The sequence below is a fragment of the Sceloporus occidentalis genome, unplaced genomic scaffold, assembly GCF_023333645.1.
Source record: "Sceloporus occidentalis isolate IW3139 unplaced genomic scaffold, rSceOcc1.0.p SCAF_14, whole genome shotgun sequence".
Classification (NCBI taxonomy): Eukaryota; Metazoa; Chordata; class Lepidosauria; order Squamata; family Phrynosomatidae; genus Sceloporus; species Sceloporus occidentalis.
The window spans coordinates 3758417-3784990 of record NW_028316994.1 but is presented as its reverse complement, the minus strand read 5'-3'; the positions used below and the strand labels follow the sequence as shown (position 1 = coordinate 3784990).

The 26574-nt window shown below is 41.8% G+C and overlaps 1 protein-coding gene and 1 gene segment (V, D, J or C); both read left to right on the top strand.

Moving 5' to 3' along the window:
• LOC149303591 (immunoglobulin heavy constant alpha 2-like) lies at positions 1-7971 on the top strand. The segment is given in 5 exon segments: positions 1-290; positions 2673-3008; positions 3732-4031; positions 5216-5728; positions 6824-7971. Coding segments are annotated over 5 exon segments (1458 nt in total).
• Positions 7972-15523: 7552 nt separating this feature from the next.
• Positions 15524-22609, top strand: NFATC2IP (nuclear factor of activated T cells 2 interacting protein). Of its 3 annotated transcripts, none has more exons than XM_089481095.1 (8): positions 15524-15680; positions 15766-15885; positions 16685-16794; positions 16879-16944; positions 18259-18448; positions 19027-19171; positions 21009-21115; positions 21939-22609. In XM_089481095.1, exons 1-8 carry the CDS (start codon positions 15669-15671, stop codon positions 21999-22001), a joined length of 813 nt encoding a protein of 270 aa, XP_089337221.1. In that variant the 5' UTR covers positions 15524-15668; the 3' UTR covers positions 22002-22609. The 3 variants fall into 3 exon arrangements, with proteins under 3 accessions (XP_089337221.1, XP_089337222.1, XP_089337220.1); XM_089481096.1 differs by having other exon boundaries at positions 21558-22609; XM_089481094.1 differs by having other exon boundaries at positions 15526-15680; positions 21195-22609.
• The last annotated feature ends 3965 nt before the right edge of the window (positions 22610-26574 follow it).

Below are 26574 nucleotides of genomic sequence, written 5' to 3'. Positions count from 1 at the left end.
CCTTCTCTGTAGGGGTCTACCCCATCCTTCAGCAACTACACTTTTATTATTTGGGGGAGCAAAATGAAATACATTAGAACAGAGGGAGGGTGGTTTCAGTTTTTGCATAAAGCCAACGACTGTAACTTCCTTTCTCGCAAGAGCTTGCTATTATAATCTCCCAAAAGGAGGAGGCAGAAAAACGAAACTAAAACTGGTGATGATGAAGAGAAGCGTGTGGCCAAAAATGAAGCCCAAGGCTGCCTCTCACTTCTGGTCCTTTTTGCTGCTCTTTCTATGGACTGCAACGAGTAAGTCATCCTCCCTCCTGTTCTCCTCAAAGCTCCCCAAGAGCAGGAGGGAAATGGCCAGGCATTTGGGGGTTCCCTTCCCACGGGGGAGGTGTGGTTGGGATGGAGCAACACAAAGCCTCCCCGCCTCAAGAAGAACGAGGAGGGCATGGAGAAGGGGGCCTTCTGGGGTCCTCATTCTCTCCCTTTCTTGCTTCCAACTCTGAGGGCAATGGGAGGAAGGGAGGGAGGCCAAATATTAGAGGCACATGTATTATTGGGGGTTTAAGCCCACTGCTGTGGAAGCCACACAGTAAAATGCACAGTGAAGTCCATATATATATATATATATATATGCATTTTACTGTGTGGCTTCCACAGCAGTGGGCTGCTATACTATATAGTGTGTGTATATATATATATAGACTTCACTATGTGGCTTCCACAGTAGTGGTGTGTGTGTGTGTGTGTGTGTATACTGTGTGTACACTCCTCCCTCCACATTCACTGAGGTTAGGAGCACAGGACCCCCTGTGAATGTGGAAAAACCACAAATAACAAAAACACTACCTGAGAGAACAACTCTCTAGGAATCTCTAGGTTTTCCAGGGCAACTCTGTGGTCAGCATCTGCCAGACATTAACCACAGAATTGCACTGGAGGAGCTACACATGCCTAGTGGAGTGTTGGACTTGACTGTGCATCTTCCACATATGTAGAGGCTGGGGTAATGTACATTGTGTGGAAAACTGAGGCCAGAAACATTTGTCACAAAGCAAGGACTATTGTGCTATTGAAAGTAATGAGAAATAAGTATTTTCATAGCGTTATAATCACATTGGGGAAATTGCATGAATACAGTGCTGGAGTATCCTGATGCGGTAATGCCCATAGTGTGATAGGGGGCCTATTCAGGGTGTCATGTCCTCGTCACAGAATTATGGCTGTTTGGAAGAATCATAATATTTGAATTGGTTTAAATTGAAACCCATGTGGTGTAACTGTGTTACCCCAAGATTTAGCCCCCTGATCACCCCTCTCTATTTGCTATAAAATTAATAAGAGTTGGTGGGGGACTTAGATGTGACCCTGCTGCGGACGCTTGACCTGTGTGCACATGGCAAATCTGGTTAGAAATCTGGATCCAGGAGGGCACCCACCTTGATGAGATCATCAGAATTCCCAGCATAATCTGTTTATGCCTCAAGAGGGTGAAGGGATTATGACTAAGGAATGGGACTGGAAGCACACAGTCAGACAAAGGACCTGAGAGCCGGTGTGCTAATCCCTTTTGTCTGAGATATTCACGCCAATCACCCACTACATTCAATTCCGGTTTCAGTCCAGTTTCGGACCATTCTTCCTCCATTCTAAAGCGACTTGAGAGCAAAGCAGATGGGGGCAGCATCTGACACAGCGCCTCCACACCACAGGGAAGCCACACAGCTGACCACATATTTTGGACCATTCTTCCTCCGTCTGGGAAATATTCTAAAGCGACTTAGGGGCAAAGCAGACTGTCCCTTTGCACCAGTGTGGGGGTGGTATTTGAGCACAGCATTTAGACGCTGCACACTGTCATGCCACCCATGCTGCTCGGACCACATGTGCAACAGCTTCATGGCGTTTACACGCCACATCGTTTACATGTGCTTTGCCACAGAAATGCTGAAAAGCCACCACCATGGTGGCAAAACTGGCTTTCTTTCTGGCTCAGAAAGGAGCAGCTTTCTGCCGCTTCTTTTTGAGCTGGAAAAACACTGGATTGGGGTTGCGGTGTGCGGTTGCCGTGGCCCTGATCCGGCAATCAAAGGGGTGGCATGATGCTGCCCTTTCGGAGTCATCTGTTTTGCCGCTTAGTCTTTTCAAGCCTCCCAAGGCACAATTTGGGTTATATATACAGCTAGCAAACCAGCCAGTCTTCAGTCTTGGTCTAGTAGCAGGCATACACTCTGTTGGTTTACTAAGCCAAGCTCCTCAATATGCCAGTTCAGCCCCATCCCACAGCAGCTATTGAGCCTTTTTTGTTCCAGACTTCTCAACAATTGGACTCATGATCTACGTCAAGCGTATATTATCATTTTGTTAGCTCTTGTGCATGTGTATGAACCGTGTGCTTGTATGCGCTTTGTTTTAATCCCCTAATAAAATACAATTCCTATTTGAAAACCTGCCTCTGGAGTTCTTTGTGATTCAGACACAGTATAGCTGGCTGGTCCCAAGACTGCTGTTGCCCCAGTCAAACTATATCTCTCCTTTGAGCTAAGCACCAAAATTTCTGAAAACATATTAATTTGAGGGCGTCCTCCCCAGAACCCAGCAATTAGGGTAATAACTGTCCTAAACAGATTTTCAGTTTGTCCTTCTAGCTTTAAGTATTCCTCCTCTCTTTATCCTTTTCAGGCGCAGGTTTGAGGGTCACAGTTTCTCCATCTGTAATCCATGCCAAACCAGGCTCTGATGTAATGTTGCTTTGTCATATCTCTGGCACGCCAAAGCCCATAGACTTAGAAAGCCTGGCTGTGAATTGGTTGAAGGGCTCAAATGTCATTGCTACGTATGAAGATAAATTTGAGACAAACAGGACAGGGGCACAGATGGCAACTGAGAAGCTGGAACAGGAGGGAGATGCCACTCTCTTGCTACCACGTGTACAAGATACGGATGATGGTGTTTATACTTGTTCTGTTATCTATGTCCCTGACACTGCAGAAGCCAAGGTGGAACTGAGAGTAGAAGGTAAGGGGAGCAAAGGAATTGTGACTGTGGATAATGCTTTCCCACTGGCAATACTGAAAGCACTTTGGGGTATAACAATTTAAAACACTTGACTTAAAATTTGGAAATATGTTGTTTTAGGTGTGGAGAACATTTGAATTTCAGGTGTGTTGAATTACAATTCCCATTGTTCCTGACAATAGGTTGTGCTTGCTGGGGGGCTGACAGCAATTTCAGTCAGCAATAGATACCACACTCTTGTTTCAAAGGACTTTATGTTACCTCCAAGCTAGACAGACAGAGCCTAGTTTGTCGACATACCTCTGCATTCTGACACAAAGCTGTGTCTGTTTTTACTCTCAGCATGTTGGTCCCCATGTTGTTCCATCTGCTGCTTTATCTCACTTTGGTTGCTTGAAGTACCTTTTTCCCAGCCTGGATGCAAGAACAAAAGTTACAATTTTGGCAGTTTAGGCATTTTGAGCAAGTCAAGACCTGCACTGGATGTTGGGTGTGAAATTTTAGCTGTGGGTCTACCAGATTTGTCCTTATTCTTATTGTGCCACATTCAAGCACTATATGATTATGTGTCATTTATCTTTTTCTGCATTTTCTGTTGCTGGTTGACTCTGTAGGGGTGGGTCAGGAGGACAGGGGTGGAAAAAAGACTTTGATGCTGTAAGAAGAGGGTATTACCTATACTGTCAGAAGATAAGATCTTCTAACTCTTTCCTCTGCTTTCAGTTCCCCCACAACTAACGCATGGCCCCACAAAACTACAGTTGGGCAAACCAAGCAATGTGACCTGCTTGGCATCTGGTTTTTATCCTGGTGATATCTCTGTGACATGGCTGCAAGACAGCAAGGTTGTGAAAGGTCCAGAACAGGCCATTGGTCATCTCACCCCTGAGGGGCTGTTCAATGCAGAGAGTGTACTGGAGCTCATACCACAAATTATTGATGACAATGCCACCATCTCCTGCCAGGTCAATCACAAAGCAATCAAAGAGCCGCTTAGAGAAAATTTTCAGCTGCAGGTACAAGGTAAGCGATTCCCTTTGTTTTTGGTAGAACATCTCTGGTAATAGCATGGCAAATCTGATCAAGAGCACTTTAAATAGAATCCTTGTGGGATTGGAGATGATAGCTCAGATCTGAGTCCAAAGGCATTCTCTAAACACAAGGAAGTAAATTGTAGAGGAGAAGCTGAGGGAGAAAACTTCACAGTAAATTAATAAATGAGGAACAAACCCAAACTTGATGGCTATACACCAATCCATAGAGTATGGGTAACAAGCAAGATAAGCTTGAAATCCTAGTGCAGAAAATGTGAATTCATAGATATAACAGAGACCTGGTGAGATGATTCTCATGACTGGAAGCAGGTTTATTCTCTGCTGCTGCTGCAGAGGGTAGGATTAGGTCTAATGACTTTAAGTTACAGGAAGGTACTTTTTATTGAACATTAGAAGGAATTTCTTGACGGTAAGAGCAGTTTGGCAATGGAACCAGTTAGCTAGAAAGGCTCTCGTTCTCTGGATATCTTCAAAAAGAGCCTGAAGTATGTCTTGCTGGCGATGGTCCAGAGTTCTGCAATCAGTGGAGGTTGAAGTTGATGGCCAATTCCAATTCTATAATTCCAATTCCATTATTATTCTCTGAGGAAACCAGCATAAAAAGGAAAAAATCTACCAAGTCAATGGTTGCTTCCCAACAAGGGTCATTTAGCACAGTTGAGGCATGGCTTTTATTCAGTCAGCTAGAAGCAGAATGCAACAGTGGTTCCACACAGCACTTAATGCAGCTTGGTATTATCTAGTCAAGACCTTTCCCAAGATTGTGCAATAGGATGAGGAAAGTGTAACCAACACCCCCCCCCCCCCCCGCAAACTTTTTTGCAGTCCCTAAAGCCTCCAGGACATCTGCTAAGCTCCCAGTGCGTGTATATGTACCTTCAAGCCACCTATTGACTAATGGCAACTTGATGAATTTCATAGGATTTTCTTCTGGGTCCCATATTCCTATTATGGATCAGCTCTGTTGTGACAGAGGTGCATTGAAACTAAGATGTACATTGTTCTTTAGATATATTGACACTGCTTTTATGTTCCTTAACACCTCAAGTATGATGGCTGTTGCCAGATCTGCAGGGAGCCTGCTTGAACTTTGCACACTCCAATGTTGTGTGGTACCCAGGAGGACCTCAAATTTCCTTCTTTGTATTGCAGCTCAACCAATCGTTGAGGTGGTTACTGTGCCATCAGAAAAGACATTCTGTGCTGCCCAATGCCTAGTGAACAGCTTTTACCCTAGCGTAATTAACATACAGTGGCTGCGAAATGGGATACCGCAGGAGCTGTTCAAGACTGAGACAAAGACCATGACAAATGGCACATTCTCCATTAAGAGTGCTGTTTTCCTATTGGACGTGGATGTTAAAGTCACTTATACCTGTCGTGTACAGCATGAATCTTTGGCTATCCCACTAGAAAAGGAAGTCCTCTTGCAACCAAAAGGTGAGGGAAGCGATGTTACTCACCACACACCCCTGTCTTCCCAAAGCACAGAGAAGAAACAGACCTCCCAGTCAGCTTGCTCCACTGTTATCTCTCTATGTCCAACAGACTCATCCACTTTAGGGACTTCTGTGTCACATCTGTCTTGGCTGTATGGAATTATTGGATTCATTTCGGGACTTGTTCTAGGAGTTGGAGCAGTACTACTCAGCTTTAAAAATAAAGGTGAGTCTGCACTTACAGTTAGACGGGATTGTGAAGGGATGCTTAAGGTGTGGCAAGGAAGTGACCTAGATTAGGGGCAGACAAAATTCAACTTTTGAGTCACATGTATCCTTAAAGTTGTTAACCTATTATTGGAGAAGGGTCTTTAATACAGAATACTGTGCATGTATTCTCATAACTGTGTTTTAAATGTTTTTAAACTGTTTTAAATTAGCATTTTAAATAGGATTGCTTATTTGTTTTTTATCTCTTGTACTATATATGTGTGTGTGTGTGTGTGTGTGTGTGTGTGTGTGTGTGTGTGTGAAATAAAATGCTATTTTTGCACCCTTCAACTCCCCAAGACTCCTGGAACTATCCTTTGTGCCCCTGAAATCCCCCAGGACTAGCAATTCACCTTTCAATCAATTTCATTTTTCAAAACCAGAAGTAGATTTCCAGCCACTTCCAATTCATCTCTCCCATGTTTTTGCAATTCCCATGGCCCCTGGAGTGTCCTAAGGTCATAAGTAAGGCCTCCAGACCTTCCCCAGTCAACCATTCCTGCCTTTGATGGCTCTCAGTGTCCCTTCTAGCTCCTTAATTTTCTGTGAATGGTGTTAGTTGATAACTGGATACTTACAATGTGAACTACTAATTTCCATTGCATGAAAGTTTCAGTCACTTGGACTCCATGTATGTGTCCATTCTGTAGCTACCAGGATAAAGTACTATATACATGAAGCTGAGTCTGAAAGGAATGAGGTCTTTGGACCAGAGTAAATATTGATAGTATGGACCAGAGGCCAGCCACAATTAGAAAGCAGAGTTCAAATAAATGCTCTAAAGGCACCAGATCCCATCTGATCTTGGAAGCTAAACAGGGTCAACCCTGATTAATACCTGGATAGGAGATTGACAATGAGTACCAGGTGCTGGAGGCTATTTTTCATTTGAAGGAACTGGTAAAACCACCTCTGAGTATTCCTTGCCTTTAAAAATCCCATGAAATTCACGGGACTACCATAAGTCAACAGGAAATGTGAAGACAGGCACACACAGTTGCAGGAAGCAGTTCAGGGATGCCGCGTTCACTCTTTCTCTCTTTGTTTGCAGCTAAAAATACAACAGTTCCAGGAAGCAAAAGTGAAGGTCTTCTTAAAAATATTGATGAGGAGATGAATCAGGACACTTCAAAACTTAAGACAGAAAATACTGACGTTCGGCTAGGCTCCTCAAGAGGCCACCTGGAAAAGGGTGACAAACAGCATAATCAGAATATGCAAAAAGACAGGACAGAAGAGCCACATGAGACTTCTACTTCAATGCTATAGAAGCAAATGAAGAATTTTTTTTTCATATGCAAAAGGGATATTGTAATATGGATATGCAAAAGGGGTATTGTAGCAAAGGGATATTGTAGCATCTACACTGTAGAAATAATGCAGTTTGACACCACTCTAACGGTCATGTAGTTTTGTGAGGCACCAGAACTCTTTGGTAGAGAAGGCTAAATTCTTGTAAAACTACAAACCCCAGGATTCCATGGAATACAGCTACAACACTTAAAGTAGTGTTAAACTGAACTATTACTATGGTGTAGATGCACCCTAACCAAGAGAACGAAAGAAGTTAATACCATAAGCTTTCATAGACTTCACTCTACTTCTTCAGATGCGTGGAGTGAAGTGTTCAGGAACAGACTTGACCATGAGTGAACAGTGTGTTGCAGCAGCTAAAAAACCAATGCAATTTTAGGCTACATCAATAGAATTATAGTGTAGAGATTTCAAAAGAAGTAATACGTCTACCCTATTCTGCTTTGGTCAGGCCTCGCTTGGAATACTGTGCCCTGTTGTGAGCACCACAATTCAAAAAGGATGTTGATAAGCTGAAACATGTCTAGAGGAGGGCAACCAAAATGGTGAAAGGTCTAAACCATGCCCTGTGAGGAGCAAATTAGGGAACTGGGTATGTTTAGCCTGGAGAAGAGAAGGTTAAGAGGTGATATGATCACCTTGTTTAAATGTTTGAAGGAATGTCAAGGAAAGTAATAGTGCCACTCCGTCCTGCTTTGGTCAGGCCCCATCTGGAATAGTGTGTCCAGTTCTGGGCACCACAATTCAAAAAGGATGTGGAGAATCATAGAATCATAGAATCGTAGAGTTGGAAGAGACCACTAGGGCCATCCAGTCCAACCCCCTGCCATGCAGGAAATCCAAATCAAAGCATCCCTGACAGATGGCCATCCAGCCTCTGTTTAAAGACCTCCAAGGAAGGAGACTCTATCACCTTCCGAGGAAGTGCATTCCACTGCCGAACAGCCCTTACTGTCAGGAAGTTCCTCCTAATGTTCAGGTGGAATCTCTTTTCCTGTAGCTTGCATCCATTGTTCCGGGTCCTGTTCTCTGGAGCAGCAGAAAACAAGCTTGCTCCCTCCTCAATATGACATCCTTTCAAATATTTAAACAGGGCTATCATATCACCTCTTAACCTTCTTTTCTCCAGGCTAAACATCCCCAGCTCCCTCAGTCGTTCCTCATAGGGCATGGTTTCCAGACCCTTCACCATTTTTGTCACCCTCCTTTGGACACGCTCCAGTTTCTCAATGTCCTTTTTGAATTGTGGCGCCCAGAACTGGACACAATATTCTAGGTGGGGCCTGACCAAAGCAGAATACAGTGGCACTATTACTTCTCTTGATCTAGACACTATACTTCTATTGATGCAGCCTAAAATAGCATTGGCCTTTTTAGCTGCCGCATCACACTGTTCACTCATGTTCAACTTGTGGTCTACTTGGACTCCTAGATCCCTTTCACACGTAGTTTCATTCAGCCAGGTGTCACCCATCCTATATCTGTGCATTTTATTTTTCCGCCCTAAGTGCAATACCTTACATTTCTCTGTGTTGAATTTCATTTTGTTAGCTTTGGCCCAGCTTTCTAGTCTATTCAGGTCATTTTGAATCTTGATCCTGTCCTCTGGGGTATTAGCTATTCCCCCTAATTTGGTGTCATCTGCAAATTTGATAAGTATGCTCCCAATTCTGTCATCCAGGTCATTGATAAAGATGTTGAATAGCACTGGGCCCAGGACAGAGCCCTGTGGGACCCCACTGGTCACTTCTCTCCAGGATGAAAAGGAGCCATTGTTGAGCACCCTTTGGGTTCGGCCGGTCAACCAATTACAGATCCATGTAACAGTTCCTTTGTCTAGCCCACATTTTACAAGCTTGTTTGCAAGTATGTCATGGGAAACCTTGTCAAAGGCCTTACTGAAATCAAGATATACTATATCCACAGCATTCCCTTCATCTACCAAGCTGGTAATTTTGTCAAAGAAAGAGATTAGGTTTGTCTGGCATGACTTGTTTCTCTGAAACCCATGTTGACTTTTTGTGATTATGGCATTGCCTTCTAGATGTTCACAGACTCTCTGTTTAATGATCTGCTCCAGAATCTTTCCTAGAACTGATGTCAGACTAACTGGACGATAATTGTTGGGATCCTCTTTTTTCCCCTTTTTGAAGATGGGGACAACGTTTGCCCTCCTCCAGTCTGCTGGGATCTCTCCTGTTCTCCAGGTGTTTTCAAATATGATTGCCAATGGCTCCGATATTACTTTTGCCAGTTCTTTTAATACCCTTGGATGGAGTTCATCTGGTCCCGGAGACTTAAATTCATTTAGATTAACAAGGTGTTCCTCTACTATCTCTTTACTTATTCTGTGCTGAAATTCCCCTATTCTGCTCCATTATCCTCAGGTTGAGCACCCTTTGCCTTTTCTGAGAAGACTGAGAAACTGGAGCATGTCCAAAGGAGAGCGACTAAAATGGTGAAGGGTCTGAAAGGCATGCCCTATGAGGAACAACAAGGGAGCTGGGGATGTTCAGCCTGGAGAAGAGAAGGTTAAGAGGTGATATGATAGCACTGTTTAAATATTTGAAGGGATGTCATACTGAGGAGGGAGCAAGCTTCTTTTTTGCTGCTCCAGAGACTAGAATGCGGAACAATGGATGCAAACTGCAGGAAAAGAGATTCCACCTGAACATTGGGAGGAACGTCCTGACAGTAAGGGCTGTCCGAATGTGGTGTAATATTGGCAGGGAACCAGAAAGGAAATGATGAACTGACTAAGGAAGACCGCCTGAGGCCTGAGGATTTAACTAACATTATATGTAGCGTGCCAAGAAAGCATTCATCTCATTGCTGACGGACTAGTGTTTGTAAATACAGTGGTCCTTCTAATTTGCAGACCAGGGGAGTCTCTCTTTTTGCAATGGCAAGGTGGGGATGGATTAAAATGATGTGCGCAGGAGCATGCGTCCATTATAGTCAATGGGCTTTGAATATATGCACATTTCCATTTTTGCAGGGGGTGGGGGGTCTGGAACGTATACCCTGCAAAAATGGAGGGATGAGTGTATATTCCAGTTCTCCTGTTTCTCTTTCCAATCTTCTTCTTCTGGGTCAGCCTTCCTCTTCAAGGACTGCTGTATTGAGGTCTGTGATGGAATGCCCAGGAAGACAGAAGTGTTCTGCAACTTTTCTTTGTGTATTCACATTCATTATGTCTGGCTTAGGTTCATTTATCCTCTAGTACAGAGACTGGCCTGATTGCACAATGTAGAGTGCTGAAGGGCATTGTCAACAGAGGATAGCATATATCATGTTAGAGGATAAGCAAGTGAAAGTACCTCACATTTTGTGGAAGATGTGGTTAGACCTTGTGATGACATTTCCTGAGTAGATGTGGAGGAACAGTTGCCGTCTGGGTTTGTGGTGAAGGTAGATGGAGGCAGTTTAAATCAATGATATAAATTGGACTTTTTAATTTTAAAACCATACATTCCCTGAACTAGTGTGCATTCTAAGCAGTTGCTGTGTGTAACAGTTAAAGCATTTTGAGAGAGTCTTTAGGGAATCTTGGACATAATGTAAAAAAAACTTTAACCATGATATCCTGTTCCACCACAATTCATGCTGTTTAGAGACAGGAGACAAGATTCTATTGGGAAATCTGTATCCTGCAAGGATATTTTGGGGGGGGGGGGGATGTACAAATAGCCATAATCAATATACGAGACTATACTTAAATAATACAATCCATACTCACTCGTTAGCTATAAAATATGTATGTGTACAGCGTGTATATGTGTGTGTACAGTCAGCCCTCCATATCCATGGATTATTTATCCATGGATTTAGCCATCCAGGGCTTGAAAATGTTCAAAAACAATATAAATTCCATGAAGCAAACCCTGATTTTGCCACTTTATACAGGGGACACTATTTTACTATGTCACTGTATTTAATGTATTTAATGGGACTTGAGCATCCCTGGATTTTGGTATCCACGGGTGGGGGCAGGGGGGTCATGAAACCAAACCCCAATGGATACCCCAATGTGTAGATCTGGTGGTTTTGTTTGAACAACATACTCTGTGCAACTGTGGTTGTTGCTTAATATTTTATGTTTCAGGGGTTGTCCCTTGTAAACATCACAAGTTCCCAGCTTCTGTTAACATCACAAGGGGTTATCCCTTGGTCTCAGAATTTGGTGCTGAAATCTCAGCAGCTGCATAGTCCTGACCTTAGTGGTCAAACAGATGCTTGTGGAAAGACCACAGGTGGAGCATGAGTGTGATATTATCTTCCTGCTGGTTGCTCCACACCAAATGGTTTACAGCCATCATACTTAAAATCCTTATCAATTGATAAAGCCTTTTTATTGGTCCAAACTTTTAATGAACATTGATATTAGCTTTATATGGTGAAAAAACATTGATAGTCATTTTATATTCTGAATATATTATTTTTATACTCATATATAGACTTTGATTTCTCTTTGTTGTTATGATGTTTTTTAAAGCTCAGTGCTACTCTGTTTTCTTTCCTGCTGCCATTTGATCTGACGATGTATTTGATATTGTACATTAAATTTGGTTCAGTTTTTAATAGCTATGGATTCATGGAATAGTGTTTTCATGGACAATGACGAACCAACAAAGTAAAAATGGATTTAGATTGTATTCATGGAATGTTAGAGGGCTAAACTCACCCCAAAAATGAAGTTAAGTTTGACATTTTTTTACCAAAACAAATATCAGATAGGATTTGTTTCCAAGAAACTCGTATTAAAGGCTCAGAAATTAAATATTTTTATCATCTTAAATTAGGCAGAGAATATGTGCCATCTATCAATAAAACAAAAAAAGGAGTTACAATATAACTTTATATTTTTCTGATCAAAGCAGAGATCGGAAAACTTGGATCAGACTGAAATCTTGGGAAACTTGATTGAATGACATGCTCTGCGCAACTGTGGGTGATGCTCAGTGTTTTATGCTTGAGGACATCACAAGGCCCCATCTCCTAAGATCACTTCTCTAAATCGTAGAGCCTGGGATGGTCCTGACCTAGCAACTTAAACATAAAAATCAAACTCTGGCTGATGCAGGTTGTAAATCTTGTATGTAACAGCCAGTTTCACCGGATACTGTACTTTCATCTTCACTGAAGTTTTTCAGTGTAGGTGAAACTACGTTATTTGTGCTGTTGTTCTCCACTGACATTTTCACCATTGTTACCATATCTTTTTTTCCGGCAATTAATTTTTTTCCTCTCTTGTGTATTGTGTCTTTCGTCTCATAGACCTGGTTCCATGTTTACCAGATATGATTTAAATAAAATCATGTATTGCAGCTGTGAATAGTAATGCATCATCTCTGAACGCACCTTCTTGCTCTCCTGCTCACTGAGGTCCAAAACACACTGAAGAAATAATCCAATTTGAAATTACTTCAACTGCCTTGGCTGAGTGCTAGGCAATTTGGGAACTGTAGTTTTGTGAGACATTTTACCTTATCTGTCAGAGAACTCTGATGCACACTATAAACCGAAATCCCCATTATTCTCTAATACTGAGCCAGGGCAGTTAAAACAATGGTGAAATGCCTGTACGCCACTCACTCAAAACCATAAGGTTGCGAGTTCAAGACCAGCAAAAGGGCTCAAGCTTGACTCAGGCTTGCATCCTTCTGAGGTCGCTAAAATGAGTACCCAGATTGTTGGGGGCAAATTAGCTTACAATTGTAAACCGCTTAGAAATTGCTTAGGTGGTATGAAGCAGTATATAAATGAAGCTTGTTTGTTTGCTTGTCTCGAACTAGATTATTTCTGCAACGTTTTTTGGACCTGAGCCAAATAGAGAAGGTCATTTTCAAGAGATGCTGTCTGAATTCAATCCAGGAGTAACACAAACTGCCAATCCTATGAGCATAACCTTGAGGCCAAGGGGTAGATTACTTAAGGGCAAATGGGGCTTTGAACCTTCGTCTCCAGAGTCATACTCCAGTGCTCTCAGAGCACATGAGAAAAGAAAGCTGAAACAGAGTGGGAGATTAGCAGCTTTCTCCATAACTTTCCACATGCCATTGTAGCACTTCTGTTCTTTTCCTGAAGGAGATGGTCGTGCTGAAAAAACAAAAGGCACGCTTTTATGACTGATTCCTTCTGGAAGAGAATGGAAATGCTACAGTGGCATGCAGAGAGACATGGAGAAAGCTGCTACTCTCACTCTCCGTTTTGGCTTTCTTTTATCATGCAATAAGTCTCTGAAACCAGTACACCACACTGGCTCTCTAGATCTGTGTACTGTTCTGCTATCTTTCTCCTGTCTTCTGGGACTCGAGAGAGTCTGCCAACTGATTTTGTGTATTTCTAGTTCCCTCTTGTGGCAAGCTGCTTGGTGGCAAATACTGGTACACCTCAGTTAAGAAAAAGTAGGTATGTGCCTGGGCATATTTAACAGAAAATTTGGTACCAGATGCAGAATTAACAGAAAGAATAGGGTTAGAATCTTACTCCACAAAAAAAGAAGGAGAGTTGAACATGTTTCAGCAGACTTTTTATTCGGAAATAACAATATGCATATGTAAAATGAAGAAACCAGTTCAGGTAAGCCTTGTACAAATAAAGAGATTTTGAACATTTGACCACTTTATCTAACATGGCTCAATGCTATGGAATTCTGGGATTTGTAGTTTTGAGATATATTTAGCCTTCTCTGTCAGAGAGCTCTGATGCCACGACAAACTACCAATTGTAGGATTCCATAGGATGGAGCCATGATGGTTAAAGTGGCGTTAAAAGACATTAATTATGCAATGTGGCAGCAATCTTACAATAACTAAAGAGGAAGGAAGGAGTCTTGCTCAGACTAACCAATATATTTTAGCATGACCCCTCATGGACTCAGCAGCCTTGCTTTCTAGGATTCATTAGGGTCCGTACAGACAGGCCAAAATAAAGCTGCTTCGGGTCACTTTGGAGGTATGCTGTTTAAATGATGCATGCATCCTAAGAAACTGGAAGCCACGGCAAAGCTATGCTCCAGTCCTTAGGACGGGAGCATGGCTTTGGCACGGCTTCCTAGGATGCATACATCATTTAAACAGCATACCTCCAAAGTGACCCAAAGCAGCTTTATTTTGGCCTGTCTACGGACCCTAAGTGAACCATCATCATCACAGGCTTGACTCATTAGAAAAGTCAATAATGCTAGGAAAGGTGGAGAGCAGCAGGAAAAGGGGAAGAAGAAGACGAAAAGCCAGATAGATATACTGTACTTAATAACAGAGGTCACAAGAATGAATTTGCAGGACCTGAGCAGAACAGTTGAAGACAGAGGATCTTGGACATGTTTCATCCACATAAGAGTAGCCATGAATTGGGATCAACTTGAGGGTACCTAACAACAACCAAACAATAAATGAAATAATAGCAACAACAAAAACAACAATAGTACACAACCCTTCTGGACATTTTTGTGGCTAAAGAGCAGGGTAGAAATACTCTAAAACAACAACAGCAACAACAGTAGTACAAGAACCGTTTGAGTAAATACTTGTACTGTTTTAAATTTTGTTAGCTTGAGTTCCTGTATGAGGGAAAAGGAGGCAAATAATAATAATAATAATAGAAGACCTTTTTGAAGTAATACTTGTACAAGTAAATACATGTGCTGTTTTAAATTTTGTTAGCTGCCTTGAGTAAGGAAGAAATAAGGAATATAATAATAATAATAGATGCTTTTGGAGAAATACTTGTACTGTTTTACATTTTGGGGAGAAACGTAGGAGATAATAGTGATAGTAATAATCGTAGTAATAATAATAGAAAACCCTTTTGAAGTAATACTTGTTCAAGTAAATACATGTTCTGTTTTAAATTTTGTTAGCTGCCTTGAGTCCCCTGTGTGAGGAGAAAAGAAGCTTCTTCTTCTTCTTCTTCTTATTATTATTATTATTATTGAAGACCCCTTTGAATACTTAATTCAAAATATTTTGGAAGTAATACTCGCACAAGTAAATACATGTACTGTTTTAAATGTTGTTAGCTTCTTTGCGTCCATGTATGAGGAGAAAAGAAAATGATAATAATAGAAGATCCTTTTGAATATGTACTTCAAAGTACTGTGAAGTAATACTTGCACAAGCAAATGTACTGTTTTAAATTTGGTTAAGCTGCTTTGAATCCCAGTATATGAGGAGAAAAGAAGCACATCATCATCATCATCATCATCATCATCATCATTATTGGAATACCCCTTTGAATACTTACTTCAAAGTATTTTGGAATACCTGCACAAGTAAAATACATGTTCTGTTTTAAATTTGGTTAGCTGCCTTGAGTCCCTGTGTGAGGAGAAAGGAGGCTAATTAATAATAATGATGATGATGATGATGATGATGATGGTGTAGTAATAATAAATAGAAAATGGGGGGACAGGAAAAAACTACAACTCCCATGGTCCTTAGCGCGCAGCGAAGGTGCCTGACGCCATATTTCCGCGCCTTTCCCCGCATACATTTAAATGAGACGAGAGGTGGCGTCCAATAGGATCTCGGGGGCGGGGCCAGGTGGCTGTTAGCCAATGAGAAGGACCCAGTGGAACCATGGCGGAGAAGGTAAATAGAGCGGGAGGGAAGGAGAGGGAGATGCGGGGCTTTTGGGGCGCGGAGTGACGATCGCCTCCCCTCTTTCCCTTCCCAGGCGGATCCCTGCTCCAGCAGCAGCGACTCAGAGCCGGAGGTGGCCGTTAAGAAGCCTCTCCCGAAGCGCAGGCGCCTCTTCATCAGCGACGTCCCCGCCGTCCCCGTTTACTCCAGCAAGGTCTGTGGGGGAGGGAGGAAGGAAGGAAGGAAGGAAGGAAGGAAGGGAGACCTCGAGGGGAGCTCCCGACCCTCACACGCTTCCTCCTCTCCAGTCGAGCCCAAAATGGAGGGCACCCCCTCCTCAAAATGGAGGACATCCGAGGGGGAAAGGAATTGGAGCACACAGCCAGAGAAAAGCTGACTGACGAACTAAATGTAACACTCCCCTTCCGAGTCATGGCCAAATAGAAGCTCAAGAATGACTCCAAGTGATTAAGCGGAATATCAATAAATATATTATTATTTATTATTGAATAAACAAAACACTCCCATAAATGTAAATCCATGGTGCTTAGTCAGGCTCAGAATGGAGGACCTGACCAAATAACAGCTAAAAGCCACTCCTATAAATGTAACTTCATGTATAGCTGTGCTCTAAATGGAGGACGTTGAGGGGAAATGGAGGACGTGACCAAATAAAAGCTTTAAGAACCACTCCTGTAAATATAAATATTTATATTATATATAAATATAAATTAGTATTTTCATGTAATTTTAGATATGTTATCTCCTCCTTGTCATCATTGTATTCTGTGTGGGAAAGAAGTGAACAATCCTGGCAGTCTAGTTTCTTTGTGATTAATGCATTCTTCTGAAGTCCAGCATCTGGACCAGTTACCAGTATTGCTTCCCACGTTCTCAAGTGACTACTCTCCTTCCTTCCTTCCTTCCTTCCTTCCTTCCTTCCTTCCTTTTTCTTTCTAGCAGACTTGGAGTCCTGAGTTTTTTATTCTCTTTCTTTTACCTCTTGAGCACAGGTTCAAAAGAGTCTCCAGTTCTTCCCTGAGTCTCTGAAACGGTCTCCTGAGCCTGAGGTCCTCAGCACATCAGATAAAGAAGATACAGAGATTATTTCAGAGAATACAAGGTTTGGGTATTTCTTTTCCTCACTGTGCATCCCACTAGCTTAGACTCCTCAGTTATAACCTCCCTGTATCTGTTCTCTCTTTAGATGTCAAACTCAATCACCCTCACCTCCTCCACCACCACGGCCAAGAAGACAGTGTCGTACAGACAAGTAAGAGTCTAGTATTCTCTACAAGGGGAGCGGGATAACACAAGACAACTGCAGTGAAACGAATGGAAAGCATTATCCATATTAATTGTGGATAATTTCTTACACCTAGGTATTCAGAGTTTGGAAAAGTTACCATTTGGGGATTACAGCTCCCAAAATGCCCCATCAGTTTAACGCCACTGCTAATGTTGCTGGTGGATTCTGGGGCTGTAGTCCCCAAAAAGATGTTTTGTAAGTTCTGTGCCGCATTCCAATGGTGTCAACTAACGCACACAGATTAGCCTGAGGCCTCTAATACATGTTCATGGCTTTGGTACTGCCAGAGAAATGGTGTGACTCCAGGATTTTGATCCTCAAAATTGTCCCAATTAAGAGGGGGTTCGGCAGGCATAAGATGGAAAACACATATATAGAAGGGACTCCTGTGAATTGGACAGCAAAACCAACAGTCAAGGTTCCAAGCTACTTTTTGTACAATTTATCTGTGGCTATGTTGCACCAGTGTTGTGTACTCATGTTCTTCAATCGATTTGGCTTTTTTTGGTTTTCTGGGAGAGCTAGAGGAACTGTTTGTTTTGCTTTTTTGTTGGTGGAGGAGGGCTTCAGTTTAGGAGGTTACTGATCAGGAGTCCTTATCTCTGCTTTCATAAATTGACTAAAGGATCAGAAGTTTGTTCTGCTATTTGTCTTGGGATTTAAAAGGTAATATCGAGGAATAGGAGACATGTGGCTCTCCAAACGTTGCTGCATTGAAACTCCTATGATCCCTCACCATTGTCTGTGATTGCTGGAACTTATGAGCATTGCAGCCCAAGTACATCTGGAGGTCCACACGTTCCCCATGTCAGCTGTACATCATCTGCTTTTGTGAACCATCCCAGGAATGTATGTGTGTCCTCATAACAATTTTAGGCAAGATGGGTTGGACTTGTTCATATTTAAAAACCTGGATTTTGAGGCATAAAATGACTCAACCCAAAGCCTTACCCAGCAGGGCAGTGAAAGAGTGTGTGGTCCTTGAGCTGTTGGACTGCAGTTCCCATCAGTTGAGGCAAACATAGCCAATGGCAAAGGATTGGAGGAGTTGTCATCCAACAAAATTTGTCTGTTGGCAGTACTGGCTGGGGAAGATGTGGATTGACATACCTGGAGGGCAGCAGCCTTGGGGAAGGCTACTCTAGTTTCTGGCTTAGGATATTCAGAGCCATTTTCAGTAAGGAATGTGTCTGGGCATAAAGAGTTCCCCTCTGCCTCTTCGTGCAGATTTTGTATTTTGGGATTTCACACTCATCTCTTTGCTTCTTTCCTCCTCAGAACCCTGAAACAGAGGTTTGAGAGTCTGACCTCCTCTCTCTCAGCTGCCAAGAACAGTTTGCAGGATGTGGGGACAGAAGCAGACAGTGATGATGTGATTCTGATTGATGCTACTGAGCCCTCTGAGTCCCAGGAATTGTTGTTGAAAGTCCGGTGTCGAGCTGATCTCTACAGAGTTTCAGTCCGTATGGTACTATGTCTCACTGTTCACTCTATTGTCCTGAGGCCTGCCTCAGCCACCTTTCACCTCAGTTTTGCTTTCACCACTCAGGGCTTCCTCTTCCTTTCTTCTTTTTGTCGGCACTCCTCATGCTTATCCATCTTCACTGTAGACAGGTCCTTATCCTATCCAGAATCCTTTTCGGCTCTAGTAGATATGGGGTTCTCATCTACTTTTTTTACTTTTATTTTTCTTTCCACACATCCACCCAGCTTGTTGATCTCTGTAAGCAGTCTCATGTAAAATTGTGCATGTTTTGTGAGTTTTATGAATAATGTCATGCACACAGATTAAAACATGATAGCTCTCCTTTCTGACTGAAAATAGGCCTTTTAGGCAACTGACAGTAAGTGAAAACTAACAGAAGACAACCATAAGATTATCTTTAAAGTAGGAATGGACATTTGTTGAAGGTCCAGTTATTGCACACACCCCATTTTCATGCCTACATATCAGTGGGATTGATACACACACACACACCTTATTTTTAGAAACAGGTACTGATCGTGGTATTTCTCCAACGTGTTTCTTACCTTCACACCCCATAGACAGATCCCCTTCAGAGGGTGGTTGAACACATGGGACAGACACTGAAGGTTCACCCAAACAGAATACTTCTCCTGCACCGTGATCGAGAACTTGCAGCTGATGCAACTCCTAGTGGACTAGGCCTGGGTGTGGCTGATATTGTGGGTAAGTTGTTATGGGATCTTGTTTCTTCCACTGCATTCTTCAGGCATTCAAAGCTCATTATATTTATACATATGTGCACACACACATACATATATATTCAATTTACATTTCACTTTCTCCCCAAGAATAGAACTCAGTGTGTGGCTTATAGTTAATAGAACAAATCCAAATTAAAACATAAAATGGGTAAATTTTGAAACAGCCTTGTAAAAGATATAGCACTCAGTTAAAAAATGTTTCTGGCTCAAGTGAGGTCAGTTGTTAAAAGCCTGCCTGAATGAAAATGGTATTTGCTTGCCAGTGAAAGTGCTAGAGGGAGAGACTACCTCTGCTCCTTGGTAGGTAGTTCAAGAACCTGGGAGCTGACAGTAATGTCATGGCTACTGCCATCACCATTGTTAATGTTAATGCTCTATTCTTCCCTGCCACCAACCTTTTATCTCCAGTTCTCTCACTCCTTCTGAAAACCTGTTCAGTAGTGAGAGCCCGCATGTGATCTGGTAGTTACAGCAGCCTCCCACTTGCAGACTGGTGTTCCTAAAATGCATTGGACTAGAACTGCTGTCGTCCCCAGCCAGCATGGCCAGTGGCTCAAAGCCTTATGCACAGATGAAACTACAAACATAGAATCATAGAATCGTAGAGTTGGAAGAGACCAGTAAGGCCATCCAGTCCAACCCCCTGCCCTGCAGGAAATCCAAATCAAAGCATCCCTGACAGATGGCCATCCAGCCTCTGTTTAAAGACCTCCAAGGAAGGAGACTCTATCACCCTCCGAGGGAGTGCATTCCACTGTCGAACAGCCCTTACTGTCAGGAAGTTCCTCCTAATGTTGAGGTGGAATGTCTTTTCCTGTAGCTTGCATCCATTGTTCCGGGTTCTGTTCTCTGGAGCAGAAGAAAACAAGCTTGTTCCCTCCTCAATATGACATCCCTTCAAATATTTAAATAGCGCTATCATATCACCTCTTAACCTTCTTTTCTCCAGGCTAAACATCCCCAGCTCCCTAAGTCGTTCCTCATAGGACATGGTTTCCAGACCCTTCACCATTTTTGTCGCCCTCCTTTGGACACGCTCCAGTTTCTCAATATCCTTTCTGAATTGTGGTGCCCAGAACTGTACACAATATTCTAGGTGGGGCCTGACCAAAGCAGAATACAGTGGCACTATTACTTCTCTTGATCTAGACACTATACTTCTATTGATGCAGCATGTCTCAAGTTGTTCAATTTATGTATGTTCTGTTGGTTTAAAAAAAAAACAGTTTGTTTCAGCCCATATATTCTCAAGGCCGTCACACTATTCACTGAACAAATGCCTGATTTCTTTTTGCCAAATAAATAAATAAATGATGTTGCCCAGTAAAGGATAGGTTGACGTGTGACCTCTATTGCACATCATGGCTTTGGTACTGCCAGAAAAATGGTATGAGTTCAGGATTATCATTCTTAAAATTATTCCAATGAAAATTGGGTTTTCCGTAGGCATATGTAAGCACACATCATGTGCTCCAGAAATTTTTGAAATTACATTATAAATTGCCCCTGAATTTTGCACTGAGAGCATATACAGGCTGAAACATGGGCCTTTATTACCCAGTAAAATTCATAAATTGGGCATGTTTAGACATGCCTCTAGTTTCTTCTGTCCTTTTATTGCTGTTTCCCAGTTTTGCTTCCCTCAGATTCCTCTGCAGCCATACCACTCACCAGGTGACCATGGCTATCCTCCGCTTTAAAGCCATACAGTGTAGTTTGGCAGATAAAATTTGGGGAAATTAGTGAATGAACTTGGAGGAAAGATGGGGTACAAATGTTCCTTCCTGAATATCTTCCAGATTGCATAGTTGAGACGAATAGCAGCAAGAACAATGACTCTGAAAACCTGCAGCTCCGAGTACAAGGGAATAACAAAAACTCTCGAATGGAGATAACTGTCCAGAAGGTAAAGGTGTAGTGGTTGAGAAAAAAGATACCTGGTTTGAGTAGGGGAGTATTATAGCTGTCTTCTCTGTTTCCTGCAGGGGGAGCCATTGCAAGTGCTCATGAATCGCTACCGCCAGGCCCAGGGTCTTGGTAGGCGCAAACTTGTCTTCCATTTTGATGGACGGAGATTGGTAGAAACTTGGACCCCTGAAGAATTAGGGATGGAGTCTGGTGATGTCATTGAAGTGTGGAGCTAGAAGCCATCTCTTCAAAGATGCCACAGTCCCATGATTCCTTTAATTCTGTTTTCTCTCAATCAGTATTTCTCTTCCATTTGTTATTTGAGGTCCAAAACACACTGCAGAAATAATCCAGTTTTGAAACCATTTTAACTGCCCTGACTCAATGCTAGGGAATTCAGGGAACTGTAGTTTTGTGACACATTGGGTCTTCTCTTTCAGAGATAACTGGTGCCACAACAAACTGCAACTCCCAGGATTGCCTAGCATTGAGCCAGGGCAGTTAAAGCCATCTCAAACTGGATTATTTCTGCAGTATGGACCAAAGGTATAGAGTCCATTCTCTTTTTCTTCATTGCCTTTATGTAGAGGTGCCCACAGTGTGGAAGCTGTGTACGTTTAAACCCAACTAATCCATGCCAGGTCTCTGTGAGCCTCTAAAATCTCTATAGGTGCTACACATCATGTTCAAGATCCTTTCTAACCAAAGAATAAGCATACCCCTGCAATGAAAGAGATGCGTTTAAAAGTTAAAACAAATTGCAGTTCACATGTGCAGACTGTAAAACTCATTGTTGAAGATGTCATCTTTTGATTATGCAGCCATCTTGTCTAGCACAAGGAAGGGAAATGATGTTGCTCCAGCTGATGCAAGAAACTCTGTGATGTCTCACAAGTGGCTGTGCTGGCTAATAGGATGTCATATGCAGTGCCAGCATTTGGAGGCTCACCCCTGATTTACTGTATCTATATAAAAGCCAAGCTTGTCTGTAAAGCTAGGAAGACTTATTTTTTGGACTACGTATCTGAGAATGCCTTAGCATGATTCTAAGAGTTGTAGGTCCAAAACATTATTTGTCCATGACTTCCCTACAGTGATTTTCTTCAACTTTTCTAAAATACCTACCTGATTGGAATAAAGTATATGATTATATAAGGATGAGATGGGGAAATTATATTTATATTTCCCAACATTATTATGGAAAGAATGGAGAAGAGTAAGAAATAAATGTTAGTTTTAAAAAAAAGTCATAATAAGTTTTGAGCATGTAAGGATATGATGGGGAGAAGGACTTAAGGTTACAAAAGCTTAAAACAAGATGCGCAAGAAAGAAAGGAAAATTTATGAATTGGTGTAAGGTTTTGTTTAAAGAAGTACCAAGAGTGGTTGTAACTTGTTTAATGTTTTTGTTATGTTTATTTGTTTCAGTGTTAGTTGTTGGATGTCAGTGGTATATATAAAATAAAATTTATTTTAAAAAATAAATAACATACTTACCTTACCCTGTTTATTTATTTACTCAGTACATTCACTCCCTGGTTTTTTTTTTTTTTTTTGCCAGTGTTGACCAAACAGCACACAATACTTATAAAGGGTTAAATTAAAAATCCTGTTCTCCAAATAAAGCAAAACTAGACTTACAAGAACCTGTTGTCTTTGACCATCACCGTCTTATCCTCTCTACTCCATTTGTTCCACTATTTGGGGTGGGGGGAAGCATTAATTTTATTTTTCCTGCTTTCTGTGTTCTCTTATGTTTCTCCTAAATTGGTTAAAAGTCCTTCAGGTGACAGCAGAGGAGGATTGCAGTCCACTCATGTAGGCATATTTCCCATTGAGATCAGGTATCTAATTCTGAAGCATAACAGTGGTCCGTAACACACTGCAGAGATAATCCAATTTGAGACCGCTTTAACTGTCCTGGTTCAATGCTAGGGCATTCTGAGAACTGTAATTTTGTGAGACAGTTAGCCTTCTCTGTCAGAGATCTATGCTACAATAAACTACAATTCTCAGGTTTCCCTGAGGGCAGATAGAGCAGTCGCAAACTGGATTATTTCTGCAGTGTGTTTTGGACCAATGTTACTTTACTGGAGGACATGAATTCTTTCCTTTAGGATTGTTAGTTTGTACAGAGTATTCAACCATTGTGCAGCCCTTTAAGGGCTGCACAGAAAGGAGAATTGAGGGTGTACTCAGCTTTTCCCTCTTAATACGGTGGGGAAATGAGGCCAATTAAAATATTACCTTTTGTGTATACTAGTTGTCATGAATGTAGGATGTAGGCTACACGTGAAAGGAAGGTGGAATGAGTTAGAAATAGGGGCAATGACTTGTCTAATGTGTTGAGCAAAGCTTACAGTTCTGTTTTTTAAAAAAAGTGAAAAGCTACTTTTTAAAAATATAAGTCTTTGCGGAACTGGTGAAATGAGATACAATTTAGGAAAGCTTATAATAAATTAGCCATTAAAATGTGTCTGGACTATTTGTCATGTTTAAAGAGTGAAGGACTTTGCACCTATGCTCTCTCAGCTCTGGGACTAAACTAAAGGACACTAAGAGTTCATCAAATGTTTGGAAAGCTCTGCCCTCTTCAGTCCATGAAATACAGTCAGCCCTCTGTATCCATGGATTTGAAATTATTTAAAATATAGATATATATGTGCTGGTCTATGACTATAACAAAGATTCTATTCTATTCTTAATATAAATGAACATTCCAAAAAACAAACCTTGATTTTGCCATTTTATCTAAGGGAAACCATTTTACTGTGTCACTATATTTAATGGGACATGAGCATCCATGGAGAGTCCTTGAACCAAACCCCAGCCAAGCGCCTACTGTAACATCATAGCAAGGAGAAGACCAGCCTGATACCAGGGAAAGTGTTTGCTCCATTCATTGCTTTCCTCCTCTCTTTCTTTTCCCTTTTTATTATGTCCTTTACATTGTATGCTTGCCTTGTGGGCAGGAACTGTCTTGTCTATCAGTATCTGGACAGTGTTTTAAAAAGTTAAGCACTTCAGCACATCGAGCGCAACCCTTTCCCCTCACTGTTCCATACTGTTTATCTTGTTATGTGCCTTCAAGGCTCTTGTAGAATTTTCTTGGTCAGATTAATTCAGGGGAAATTTGCCATTGTCACCTTCTTGGGTTGAGAGTGAGACTTGCCTAAAGTCACCCAGTGGGTTTCCATGGCACAGTAGAATCCTAACTCAGCACTCAGACTACTGCCATTCTGGCTCCAGCATGTTCTTAGTCACTATAATTTCTAACCTAATTTTGTGAAGTACAAAATATATATTTTTATAGCTTCCTCTTGAGAACAGAGAGATCCAGTTTGCATCTTTGCTTATGCCAAGTGCTGCTATTACGGTTATTACTGTTGACTGGGTGCACAGTGTTTTAACCTCCATCACCCTGTATATGTAGAAGGGAACGTTGTAGTGGGAGCTCCTCCCCATGTGTTGAAGCTTCCCATAAATCCAGTACTATTGCTTTTTCAGCATTATACTTCAGATGAGAAGAGAGTCCTCTACTTCATCAAAGTACCTTCCATACCTACATGATAAAAAAGACTGAGCCAATGTGCAACTTATCATGCTTTTAGTAAACACTCATCTAAAATGCCTGAAGAGGGCTTGTTGGCACACCTTCCAGCTGTCCCTGTTTGGCAAGGACAGTCCCAATTACATTTCTGCCATCTCACTTTTTCATATGCTTTTAAAATGTCCCAGTTTCTTTCTACCCACTTTCCCCCTTGGTCCTCAATGTACTTCAACTTCTGCAGCCTGAGTTAAAATTGCAAAAGAAGTTTGCAGCAACTCAGTGGGGGGAAAAGAGAGGCAAGGAGGCAAAATCTTGCCCTTCCCACTGGACTAAGCAAGACTTTGGGCAAGTCACATAATCTCAGCCTCAATGGCAAACTTGAAGGTGCATGCACACGCACACACGCCCTCTCCCAACAGTTAAATGCTGGCACTGCAGTCACAACATTGTGAGTTCAATCCCAGGGCTCCAAGGTTGACTCAACCTTCCATCTTTTTGTAGGTCAGTAAAATGGGTACTCAGCTTGGGGGCAGTTGGCTTATAGATCGTAAACTGCTTATTGCTGAGTTCACTATGAAGCAGTATAGAAATGTAAATGCTATTGCTATCTATGAGACATTGGAGGGTATGATATAGTGGAGTCAGGACTTACAGGTTGGACTTTTTATTAATCAGGGTACCCTATTCTGTACCCTATTCTGGCTTTTGCTGCAATCCATACTGGAGGTAGTGGAGGTATCAGCAGTATTTTGGAGTGGCTTCTTTGATAGAGTGACTAGATTTACAGATCATCTGGTGGAGATGAAACGTTAAATACAATACGTCAAAATAGACCCAGTGAAATCAATGAGGCTTGTTAGTCACTAGTAATTTGAGACCCCTTTATTTCAATATCCTCTAGATAGGATTAATGTAGGCTTTAGCCCAAGGATAGGCAAGTTGTGGCTGTCCAGATGTTGAACTACATCTCCCATCATGCCATTGGTTCTCATGGCTCTGATGGAAGCTGCAGTGCTACAGCATCTGAAGGCAGACACTCTTGATTCACTTTGGAAATTGCTAAAACTAGTTTGTTCCTATGTGTTCTTTGTTGAGGCTGTAGGGATTTCATTCTAAAATGTGCGGGTCCATTTTTGTGTCAGTGATGGTAAAACAAAATGTATGTGTGTGTGTGTGCGCATGTGTGTGTATACGTGCATGTGCACGCCTTCACGTCACCTGCCAACTTATGCCGACTCCATGAATTTCATAGGATTTTCTAAGGCAAGGAATATTCAGAGGTGGTTTGGCCAGATCCTTCCTCCGAAATAAAGCCTGCAGCACTTGGCATACAACACCAAATATTGTACTTTTGTGAGTCACTGTTTATATACTAACAGCAGACTCTTTGGACACAAAACAGCACCAACCACACACAAGTTGGTGATAGCAGCTGACTTGGGTGGAGGGGGTCAAATTTTGCAGAAGTGATAAACCTGCTCAGGGTGACCAGATGTCCTCCTTTTCTGGGATATGTCCTCCTTTTCAACCTACTGTCCAGAAAAAAATTCCAAAAGAGTAAGAAGCCCATTGAATAGCACCATGTTTGCTGTTCCTCTTCAAGAAATAATACAGTACAGTGGACCTGCCACATTTGCTGGGTTTAGGGGCACAGCACCCCCGTGAAAGTGGGAAAACTGCAAATAAAATACCTATATATATATATATATAGTCACCTGAAGGAACACTTCTTTAGGAATCTCTAGGTCATCCAGGGCAATTCTATGATCAAAGTCTGCTAGACGTTGACCATGAAATTTCACTGGGGAACCTACAGATGCCTAGAGAAGTGCTGCTCTCTAGGAGTCTGCATATATATATAATATAGCTGTAAATAAACAATATGGAATGAATTTATATGAGTCTAT